This window comes from Salvelinus namaycush, chromosome 35, assembly GCF_016432855.1.
Source record: "Salvelinus namaycush isolate Seneca chromosome 35, SaNama_1.0, whole genome shotgun sequence".
NCBI lineage: Eukaryota > Metazoa > Chordata > Actinopteri > Salmoniformes > Salmonidae > Salvelinus > Salvelinus namaycush.
This window is the reverse complement of record NC_052341.1, coordinates 32,773,615-32,786,153: the sequence shown is the minus strand read 5'-3', so window position 1 is coordinate 32,786,153 and position 12,539 is coordinate 32,773,615. Positions and strand designations below refer to the sequence as shown.

At 40.9% G+C, this 12,539-nt stretch overlaps 1 protein-coding gene across 1 annotated transcript in view; it reads right to left on the bottom strand.

Annotated features, from left to right (window-relative positions):
* The window catches only part of LOC120029976 (proto-oncogene Wnt-3), a 37,727-nt gene extending 28,471 nt beyond the window's left edge, over positions 1–9,256 (bottom strand). Inside the window, exon 1 of the mRNA XM_038975290.1 lies at positions 9,177–9,256. Coding sequence (XP_038831218.1) covers positions 9,177–9,256 — 80 coding nt within the window. The remainder of the gene's footprint in view (positions 1–9,176) is intronic.
* Between the last annotated feature and the right edge of the window lie 3,283 nt (positions 9,257–12,539).

Below are 12,539 nucleotides of genomic sequence, written 5' to 3'. Positions count from 1 at the left end.
CTGTCAGGAAGTGACACTGAGTGAGTGAGAGCAGTGCGGCTTGCAGTTCGCTGGGGAGCAGACAGAACTCTCTGACTGACTGTGTTCAGCACAGTGCAGCAGTGCCAGTCATAGTGGAAGTACCCACTGGGCACAAACTGGTTGAATCAACATTGTTTCAATGTAATTTGACAACATTTTGTGATGTGGAGTCTACATGGAAAATACATTGGATTTGAAAAAAGTAATCAATTGTTGTTTTGACGGTGAAATTTTAACCAAAGGATTATTTCTACCTTTAAAAGTAGGAAGTGCTGCCCAGGCTATTGTATTTTTTTCTGACAGTTGAAGATCTGACGTCAGATCTTCAACTGTCAGAAAAAAATACAATAGCCTGGGCAGCACTTCCTACTGGAGAATGTATCTATCTACAGCTACCCATTGGTTTAAACCAAGCCCAGCCCTGCTTAGCTATGATGTTTGTCACTGACCAACGTGCTATCGTGAGAATGATTGTTGAGAGATCGCCACTTTAAAAACAAAATAGATTCACTGTTGCTATCGAAGTCATTCCACAGGGTAGGTTTAAAGAGCAAATGAAATGGAACCATACTTTATCAATCATATATCATGAAGGATGCTATTTAGGCCTATATTTATAGCATTCGGGAAGTCATCAACAGCTATTGTTTCAATTCAACCCAGGATTCAACTGAAAATAAACAATACAATAGGCCTTGTACAATAGGGTTTCAAGCTCTTGTTTTCAAATGTAATGATATTTAGTGATGTTGTGTTTGGTTGTCAACTAAATACAGTATCAACATTTTAAGGAGAGGCATCTTCTGCTTGGATCGTTCCATCTGTGCACTCCGGCTTTAACTCCAGTTTGTCTACAAATTAATTCAATATATGTTGTATTCACGTCTCCATCTCAACCAAAAATCTAAGTTAAAGAATAGGACTAAATCGAATCAAAATGTATTTGAAGTGCATTTAAAGTTGGATTTGATTTAGTCCTATTCATGAACTTAGATTTTTGCTGGAGATGGAGATGTGAATCCAACATATAAATTATTTTATTGTAGACAAACTGAAATTAAAGCCAGATTTAGTCAGCAGCACAGATTGAGCTATCCAAGCAGGAGATAAATCTTCTTCAAATATTTGGTGGTGTTGACAACCAACCAAAATCCAATAGGACTTTTAGACTTTTGACAAGTTAACAAACGATATGTTGGATTCATGTCTCCAACTCAACCAAAAGTACAAGTACAAGAACGGGATTAAGCCAGTGGGTCAGGAACTTTCCAAGCAGTAGATAGCCCTACGTCTCCTTTAAAGCGGTAATGTGTAACTTGTTGTGCGACCAGACCAAATTCACATAGAAATGTGAGCTATAGATCTGTCATTCTACTTGAAAATAAGTCTAAGAAGTGGTAGATCTGTTGTATGTGCATTATTTCTATACTTCACATCCTTAAGTTTTTTACTTTGGGTTTTGTACGCCAGCTTCAAACAGCTGAAAATACAATATTTTTGGTTCTGGAAAATATATTTCACAGCGGTTTAGATGGTATAATGATTCTCTACACTTGCCTGTTTCGAACTATTAGAATTTTGTCAACCAGGAAATGACATAGCGCTTTCTGCATAGTGCACTTTTAAATGTTATTTTGGGTTGCATTGTCAACCAAACACAATTCAATATTCCTTTTGTAATACATTAAATAGCCTACAGTTAAGTATATCTTACAAACGAATGTAATATTCAACCTTAAAATGAGTAAAACATTCATTGCCACATTTTGAGGTTACTGTAGCTATACATTTCTTATGTAATCATATAAAGTGTGCATGTTCATGTTAGCATGCATACATAGGTCGTCACAATTGCTGTAATAATCTGCACAGAATATTTAACTGCATTGATTACTTGCACCATGTTCTTTTAGGTGAATGACAGTGATAACACATTCATCTGTTGTAGGCTAGAAATAAACAAAATATCCGACATTGTATTCCCATTTGAACTTTTCTGTGCCTTTAAATGGTTGAAAATGCAGTGATATACATTTGGGTGACAACTAAACCAAAAAAATCAGACATTGTTTTTCCATTGGTGATAACACATTGGAAATTCAACTAACTTTTGACTATCATTTCGAGTGGGTGAATATAGTTTGCAATTCCATTGATCAACGCTTCAACCAAATAATACCCAATTATCCACGTTGAAATGACGTGGTGTGCCCGATGGCTAGTCCTCTCTCTCTCTCTACGTCAGTGTCAGAGCACAGACACGACGGAAATTGTTCAGAAAGAAAACATCATGGCTTATTTGATCAAAAACATTTACAAAGTGTTTGTATGAACCATCCAAAGGATTGTTTCCAACCAGTAGTATTCGGAGACTGCTCTGCCTTTACCTATCCTAGTATTGTGAGACAGTGGTGATTGGCATGCAGCAACGGCATAATGCTTGTTGAACTATCTGGAATCTTGTGGTAAGCATACATGTACAGGTAACTGCCAAAATAACGGAAACACTGGAGTAAATGATGAATACAATGTACACTGAACAAAAATATAAACGCAACATGTAAAGTGTTGGTCCCATGTCCCATGAGCTGAAGTAAAAGATCCCAGAAATGTTCCATACGCACAAAACGCTTATTTCTCTCAAATATTGTGCACAAATTTGTTTACATCCCTCTTAGTGAGCATTTCTCCTTTGCCAAGATAATCCATCCACCTGACAGGTGTGGCATGTCAAGAAGCTGATTAAACAGCATGATCATTGCACAGGTGCCAATGTTGTGCCATTCATCCGCCGCAATCACCTCATGTTTCAGTATGATAATGCATGGCCCCATGTCGCAAGGATCTGTACACAATTCCTGGAAGCTGCAAATGTCCCAGTTCTTCCATGGCCTGCATAATCACCAGACATTGAGCATGTTTGGGGATACTCTGGATCGATGTGTAAGTCAGCGTGATCCAGTTCCCGCCATATCCAGCAACTTCGCACAGCCATTGATGAGAAGTGTGGGACAACATTCCGCAGGCCACAATCAACAGCCTGATCAACTCTATGCTAAAGAGATGGAGGAAAATGGTAGTCACACCAGATACTGACTGATTTTCTGAATGGTTTGATGAGCATGAAAACGATGTGAACCATGTGCCATGGCCATCTCACTCACCAGATCTCAACCCATTCGAACACTTCTGGGAGATTCGGGAACCGTGTCCCAGACTGCGTTTTCCACCACCATCAAATTATGGAATTTCTTGTAGAAGAATGGTGTCGCATCCCTCCAATAGAGTTCCTGACACTTGTTGAATTTATTCCAAGGTGCATTGAAGCTGTTCTGGCTCATGGTGGCCCAAAGCCTATTAAAGGCCCAATGCACCTGTTTTTATCTCAGTATCAAATGATTTCTGGGTAACAATTATGTACCTTACTATGATTTGTTTTCAATTAAAATGGTCAAAAACCAAAATAGCTTCTTAGCAAGATGATAACTTTCTCAAGCAAGAGTTTTGCTAGGACTGTCTGAGTGGTGAGGGGAAAACTGAAAACGTGCTGTTATTGGCAGAGAGGTTTGGAACTTTCTTTCTAATTGGTCTATTAATTAAATTGACCACCTGGTGACATCACCAGGCAGGCCAAAACTCCATCCCACCAAAACAGGCTGAAATTTCAGGTGTTCTTTTCAAACAGCTCTTACAGTAAAGGGCATTATCATAATTTTAACAATTTCAGTGTTATTCCAACCTCATAGTGTGGAAATAGATATAAAAAACACATGTTTGACTGCACTGGGCCTTTAAGACACTTTATCTTGGTGTTTCCTTTATTTTGGTACTTACAAATATAACTACTACATACAGGTATGATGTAGGCCTAGTTCAAGTGGCACACGGCTTCCCTCTTTTCTCATTTTTTGGCTCAAAAACCACTATTCACCCTGCAGTGAAATTATTTCTACAAAGTTATGCTTTTATACAGTTATGGAGTTGTAGCTTATATTGCCTTTGAATTTATCTCCCTCTCTCCCTCTCTCTCTTTCTCTCACCCTCCCTCCCTTCTTCCTCCCTCCCTAGGTGATAGGATGACCTGGGAGATAACCTGGGTAGGTTTGACTTGCCTATATTTAGGGTGCACAGGTGTAACCAATGCTTCTTCGTCACCAGACACCAAGCCAGGCAGTGTGTCTTAAAAAATGAAGCTTGTTGTTTAAAGATTACTTGTTGTTCACAATTAGCTGCTGCCCAGTAGCAGATTTGCAAACAGGAGCTACAGAAGCTGGCAATTCTGGCCAATTAAGACTTATACGGTGTGTGTGTGTGCGTGTGCGTGTGCGTGTGCGTGTGCGTGTGCGTGTGTGCGTGTGCGTGCGTGAGTGTTGATGTTTCAGTGTGAATGTGTTTGTTGCTTCCCTCTCCTTTTCTCTCCCCTCTCGTTCTCTCTCTCCTTCTCTCAGTCCACGTGTTTGCCCCCGAGGACCCCTGTGCCTCTGGGCGTTTGGGCCTATTTTCCTTTGAGGAACTGTCCTGACCTGTGTTTTAGTGCAGGTAATAGCCGTGAACTGTGGGACTTTGTCATTTCCTACACGAGTAGTTCATCACGTTCTTTGATGATGGGGCTGAGATGAGGAATTTCCTTTACTGCTTTGAACTACCAGCCTCCTTTGAACCTCTCTCCCAACTGGCTGGTTAGGCTAGATAATGTCATGCCAGTGGTTTGTTTTGTAGAGCTGGACAGTAAGGGTGTCAGGCTCCTTTTGTATCAACTGTATGTGAAAACACTTAGAGAACGTACATCGATTGCAATTCAAGCAGTTAGCTAGCTACTGTAGTTACCACTGTTGCAAAGGAGACAGAGCGCATTGTAATCCAAACTGGGGCACAAATAGGGAACCTCATCCACCTGCTCAACTGACGTAGGCTAGGCCAATATCACTGTACTGAATGGAGGTTTAACCAAATGGGACAAAAATGTACATGGCACAGATCTCTGCCTGGTGAAGTCACGACACTCTCCTTAGATATTTCTCACAGGCATTAGGGATGTCTTTGACTCCTGCTTATATGGCAGCCGCTGCCATTGATATGGAACCCTACCGGTCTTAAGAATAACATTCTTTAGGGCTTTCCCCTTTTCTTTCCCCTCCCCCCTCCCTTTGCACTGTTCAATATGATGCCTGAACACCCTTGATCTTTTCACACTAGGATTGCAGACGGAGGATTTTCTCGCACTAAGAATCACTATAGTGATCCTTTTGCCAAAGGGGGGTTGAGGGGAGAGGTAAGGGGGGGGGGGGGGGGTGGGGGGGCTGTCACAGTGAGATAATAACATTCCTGAGACCCAGAGATGAACCCTAGAGCCCCATTTAAGCCACAAGGGTTGTCCAGCACATAGAGAGCAGGGGTGGCCATGACAGGGCAGGACAGGGGATGGGTAGGGTAGGCAAGAGAGGATTGACCTTTTCATATACTCTGCTACCCACATGTCACAGAGGGAAAAAGTGTTCAGATTTCACAAACGTCTCTCTCTCACTCTACCTGGTACATTCTCAATGCCACTGCCCTTCTTCTACGTACGCTCTCTTCCTCAATCTGAAATTGCTTTATGGTTTTATTTTCTTATGGTAAAACTTTGCTTTCACTACAAAGGGACATGGGAAGTACCACAAAGAATGACATGTTACATGGGAATTATACGGTAGGATATGTTAACAGCATATCATATTTCTGCAATTTCCTGTGTTCTATGTATGCGGTGTTGACCCATGTCTTGTATTTGGCTGTCACAATTGTAGCAAATAGATCGTTTTGGTGCTCCACATATCTCTACTCTGACCTACAGGAAGTGGATTCCCCAAATCTGATGTGATTACGCTCACTAGGTCGGTGGGTGGCAGGTAGCCTAGCGGTTAGAGCGTTTACTGGCCGTAAACAAAGGTCGCTGGTTTAAATAAGCCAAATACCCAAGCTGACAAAGTGAAAAATCTGAGCAAGGCACTAATTCCTCATTTTCTCCAGGGGTGCGGTACTACTATGACAGACCCTGTAAAACAACACATTTCCCTGCACCTATCCAAGTGTGTGACAATAAAACATTATTATTATTGTTGGTGCTAGCATAGGCCACACTGATCTGCTAAAAGCGGCAATTCACCAGAAGTCACCAGAAACTCCGGCATCAAAAGCTAAAGCCACAACTCAGTCAGTTTACATAGTAACATACAGTTTCCATAGGTTACATCCTCTCTCTGGTTCCCCTCTGGAACTGAACAGTGGTGCAGATTACCAGAAGATTAAGAGTATAATATTCTGTTGGATTTAAATGTTTAGTGGTTCTGCGGCGATGTTCTGGGGCTACACCACAAATCTTGGTTCCTCCAACGTTGGTATTTAAGGAGTTTCGAATGGGTAAAGATGTAGGTTTGGCTGACGTAGAGTGTCGGCATTCACTCATCATGGCCATTGTTTATAATATGAATATAAACAGAAATGGCTGAACCGGCTGACAAGTTGTCTTTAGTGCTTCCATTAAGGGATTACCTGTGTATATACCAATCGTTGACTGTATTTTAATGTGTGATGGGCTCATCCTAAACTACTTATGATTTGTCAAGATCTTTTTAAGTTGCTGTTGTCATCATACTAGCACGATGACAAACACGTAGGCCTATTGTTGGTACAGCGTAGAAAACAGAAGCTTGTATAGAAGACCCTTATTTTCTCCAATCACTTTATTTCTTTTAGTTGAGCTGCGCTACTGCATTATTTGATTTGGATGCAGGAGTGCAAAAAAATTCCCACGCGAAAATATTCTCTGCATTATACATCCCGGTATTGTAACCTGACCTACGGCCTAGAGAGATCACATGGAAACAATACAGGGCTTTGCCACAATTTTTTCCAAAATACTTTCATTTTAAAGATGAGACTCATGCAATGTTCTATATTTATGTTCAGCATAAGAGGTGAGAAAAAGAGATACAAAGTAAAAAAACAAACATATTTTTCCAAAAGCCTCACAGTTATATTAGAGATGGGCATCAATCTGCCAAAACCTTTATCAGATGGCTCTACCCAGCTCTCTTGGAACATACTGTTATGTTCTGTCTTTTATCTGCTTTTAAATCTTTCCAGATACTTATTTTCCTCTGTCTTAGGAAACTATTCTAGCTACAGAACCAAACATTTTAGCATTTTCAAGGGGGGTCTATTTAAGTGACACTCTTATAGGGATTCTATTTTCTTGGCAGTTCCAGCTCCTCTCCAAACCCCCTCATTAGCCAGCTCTTTCACTCTACCTCGTCCTCCATGCATACAGTATGCACATCTCCAGAGTTATTTATGCTCTTTTGTTTTCGGCACTCCTTGTGATTGTGTGACTGACTGCCAGGCATGAAGCAGTCAAAACTCCTTCTCCCCTCCCTTCCCCACTTGGCTGGAGAATGTATAACCAAGTCATCGCCCCTGAGACAGAAGCTGAGAGGAGCCCTGGCTCGCTGAAACTTATCACCCTGTCCCTTGACGCACCCCGTACCCATCTTGTTGTTTTGTTCTCTCTTGGATGTACTCGACACCGTGGGTGAGAACAGTGACAGCGCTCCATTCCGTAGCGTCTGCCCCGGTCACCTGAAGCTACGCACACGGCCATTTCATCTTTGTTATCCAAATCAAAGGTGGCGTGCATTGTCCGGGCTGAACATTACACCGGTGTCATGTAAGCTCCTTGAGCAGAGAACAGCTGCAGGTAATTCAGACAGAGAATCCATGTTGTGTGTGGTGTGGCGCTGAACCCGGAGAGTGGGTGTAAAGCCCCCGTGCCATTAACACTTCAGCCCTTTGGCCTGTGTGTTTGGCAGCTCCCCTCTCTGTAAATGAAACCAGAAGATGCTGGCGGTTTGGACAGCACTGCTGTGGGACCACATGCTAACCGGGCTACTAAAAGTGCACTGGCTCTGACAAGTATTGTGTCGGGAGCCAAAGAAGCTTTGTCATACGCCTACTCACAAACATATCCAAAATAAAAGCTTTACGTTACAAAAGAGCGAGGCCTATGAGGTCAGATGCATGTAGCTGAATTTGTAATGAACCTAAAAATTTCACGTGAGGGTGCCGAACAAGGTCTGGAATATTTCAACAAAGACACATAAAGCCCTACAGAGCCTAACCTGACTAGCCCATGACACTTACAAATCTCCCAGAAACATCAATATTGCAATACTTAATTGAATGACAAAAGTGTGTATGCTTAATTATTGTTAATATTAAGCAGAGCAAAATTAATTAAAACCAATTATGTTTAAATTAAATCTGACGCTGTGGCAGTCTTTCACAAATGTGTTGATTTAGTTGATTTTGAGAATTTCTAAACGCTGACTATCTGACAGGGATTTGAGTAATTTCAGAGAGCATTGATGCTACTAAACAGTACACACTTCAGTTCGTGATAAGCTCCCTCGACAACAAACCAATAAAGAACATTCAGCTAACAATGAAGAGTTACACGGCATGATTGGGGGCCGGCAGTCTGAACGTAGAATATGGACACACAATAGCAAACAAAAATGACACTGACTTAAAAGGTCCTGATCGTACGACTCCAAATATCAAATAATAGACGTGTATTTAACTAAATAAATTAAGTCCTTATAAAAGTGGATTCCCAAACGAGGGGTTGTGGTTATATAAAAGAAAGGATTTGGGAAGTTTTCATGAAGAGGTTCAATGTTGTCATTGTCCTTGGAGGATGGAGACGTTATCCAAACCAATAATTACACTAATTCCAACCGCTATCTAGAAAAGCTCCTATCAGCCTAACACCAATATTTGGAGACAATTTACCTAGACAAGCCACCCATAAGCTCCTTTCAAAAATCCCTATAGAGATTGAATAAGTTTAATGCCCAAAACTACAATTTCAACCTCCTTAGCATCACAACATTTGTCTAATAAGATAAACGGACCAGAGTGTAAAGGGGGAAAGAACGGCCAGCCTTTTCCGTTACACCAGAATTTGAGGTTAAGATTCTCTGGACTGGGCTGAAGAACATTTTTCCACGCAGTCAACTGAAATTGCACTTTATTCTGCCCTCTTCAAATGATCATTGACCAAAAGTCTCCCTATAGCAGCTCTAGGATTTGATGCTGAAACTCTAGATTGTACTCACCACCAGATGGGATAGCCTCCAAGCACCCGCCAGCTGGACAACCACACACACATCATATATCCAATCAGGAACAAATCCATGAGGTATGCCTTGTGGTGGTAGAGTGGAAATGGATCAATACGTAGAGTTTCCAATTGGGAATGAAGAACAGACTTCCTGGAGGAGAAGCTTTAGGAAAAGCTTGATTGTTGAGGGACGGGAAAATTGAAATCAAATTGAAGCAACAAAAAAAAAAAAAACTTCCTCCTGTTTTCCCCCTTCTTTGAGTCTGGACAGGAAAATGTGTCTGTCTCCTAGTAGTTAGGAGAGTAAGTGTCTCTCTCTCTCACACATATACAAACGCACACACACACACTCCTACCCGTTCTCTCCTTCCTTCCCTCCCTCTCTATGAGGTTCTTTCCTGAGGTAGATATGTTTTTCTCTCTCTCAGGATGCCTCATCCACAGGCCCGATATTAAAGGGGGGGGGGGGAAAGAAGACGAGCGAGGTTTCGGAGATGTCAGCTGGCAAGCCAATCACAGAGGATGGCCTTAGGTTACGAGAAAAATTATTCGTTCCCATCCGTCAATCACACACCACCCCCTGGTAATGTGGAAAAGAAAGAAAGGGGAGAGAAAGAGGGAGTGTGAGAGGGAGGGAAAACGAGAAGAGGTGTAGGGAGGGACAGAGCAAAAAGGTAGAGTTCCTCTTAATTCAATCTATTTTGTCTATGATAATTCAAAGCAAGCACTCCCCGAAGTGGCTCAGGATAGGTGAAGGGGTGTAAGGCCTGCCTCTTCATGGAGGCGTTGGGATTGGTGGCGGAGCGGAGGACATGCAGGGGGGGAGGAAGTGTTGACTTCATTTTTAGGGGTTGTGCCCTGACTAATTGAGCCGGATATATATGCATACAGTGCATCCACACCCTTTCTCTCTCAGGCACACACAGGGAGACATTTACAGTGAATTGTATAAATTGTTGTCCTCCCACCCCGAAGAGAGGACATAAAAGGCGACACAATAAAGCCATAAAACGTGGTGGTTGGGCCAGGCACACAAGGCTATATTCTGTAATGGCCCAAAGGTGACACATTTTACATCAATACCATTGTCATTTTGACGGGCTGAGGGGCAGGCAGTAGTGGGTGAGAGAGGAGGGAGAAGGGGACATACCAGTAAAGGGACACTATTTCTAGAACTAACCCGAAAGTCAATTTAGATTTTGGCAAACTGATTTGACACAATGACAAACTGCACACTTTTGTTGAATCACGGGGTTAAATGCTATTTTATTTATATCAAGACATAGGGAAAAGTTAGATTTTCAACAATGGTGTATATTGGTCTACTGTACCACGACAGCAAAAGCATAAATTAACCCATTAAAAGACTGCAGTATGTTTACGGAAATTAAATGTTCATACATTTATTTTATGTTTCCTCTACAGTGAGAAAAACGTCTTGGTTGGACAGCTTGTTATTGGAGTTTTGCTAGTGGTTTGCATCGTGTCTTTAGAGAGTAATGTCTAATGCTCTTAGCGGTTCCTCTCCTATGTTATTAGGGTTCTGTCCTTTCAGATGGTGTTTTCTTTGTAGTAGAAACACTGCACAGTGCAGACATACATGACATAATGCAAAGCCTTCATCTGAGTCAAAACAAAATCAATAGGAGTTATTTAAAGTTCTTTACCGTGAAATGTATGAAACGCTTATATTTCTTACCAGACACACAGCTATTCAGCCACTGAAGTAATCATCATTTTGAGAAACTTCCCATTGGGCACAAACTGGTTGAATCATTGTTGTTTCAATGTCATTCGTCAACACTTTGTGAGGTGAAATCTAACGTTTGAAAAAAGTAATTGAGAGGGAAATTTCAACCACAGGATTATATCATCATGGTAATCACATTTCTATATAGACACACCTTGTATAAAGGATGTTGAATTTGTACCTTTTAAGCAACGTCAGATCTTCAACATTAAATCCACTATCAGAAAAAAAACATAGACTGGGCAGCACCTCCTACTGGAGAATTGATCTATCTACTGTACTGCTACCCTTTGGCTTCCCATCCAGGGTTTTAACCAAGCCAAATCCTGCTTAGATATTTGTCACTGACTATTACCAATGTGCTATCGTGACAATTTTTGTTGAGAGACCTCCACTTAAAAACTAAATAGATTCACTGTTGCTATCAAAGTAAATCCAAAGGGTAGTTTAACAGAGCAAATGAAATGTGGCCATCTTTAATCACTCATATAAAATCAATGATACTATTTAAGCCTATAAAGCATTTGCAAAGTAATCAACCGCTATTTAATAATTTCTATGCTGGATTCACGTCTCCATCTCAACCCAAAATCAAAATGAAAGAATAGGACTAAATGAAATCAAACTATTTAAAGTGCATTTAGTCGTATTCTTTAACTTTGATTTTTGGTTTAGATGGAGAAGGGAATCCAAAATATCAATAAATAATTTGTAGACAAACTGAAATTAAAGCCAGACAAAGTCAGTTTCTCAGATGGAACTATCAAAGCAGTAGATCTCCTTTAAATGTTGATATTGCTTTTGTAATACAGTAAATAGACTAAAGTTAAGGCTATCTTACAAATTAATGCAACATTCATGAAAATGAGTAACATATTCATGGCCACATTTTTAGGTGACCGAAACGTTTTTGGACCATGCCATTATTTTCGTATAATTCTTTTTCTACCCCACGTAAAGAAATGATGTAATCAACGGACAATGTTTCCTTTTTTATTTGGGACAGTCTATTACAAATTGGTCTGACAGACCCTTTACTCAGATCCTTTTTTGAAAGTATTTCAATCTGAAGGAAGTATGCGTTGAAGTGACTGAAATGCATCAGAAAGGTATTCGGAAAGTATTCAGACCCTTTGACTTTTTCCACATTTTGTTACGTTACAGCCTTATTCTAAAATGTATTAAATAAATCTTTGTCATCAATCTACACACAATACCCCATAATGACAATGTAAAAACAGGTTTTTAGAAAAGTTTGCACATTTATTAAAAATTAAGAAGTTTGGTACCACTAAGACTCTTACTAGAGCTGGCTGCCAGGCCAAACTGAGTTCATCTGTTGAGATGGGAGAACCTTTCAGAAGGACAACCATCTCTGTAGCACTCCACCAATCAGGCTTTTATGGTGGCCAGACAGAAGCCACTCCTCAGTAATAGACACACGACAGCCTGCTTGGAGTTTTACAAAGGGCACCTAAAGGACTCTCAGACCATGAGAAACAAGATTCTCTGGTCTGATGAAACCAAGATTGAACTCTTTGGCCTGAATGGCAAGCGTCACATCTGGAGGAAACCTGGCACCATCCCTACGGTGAAGCATGGTGGTGG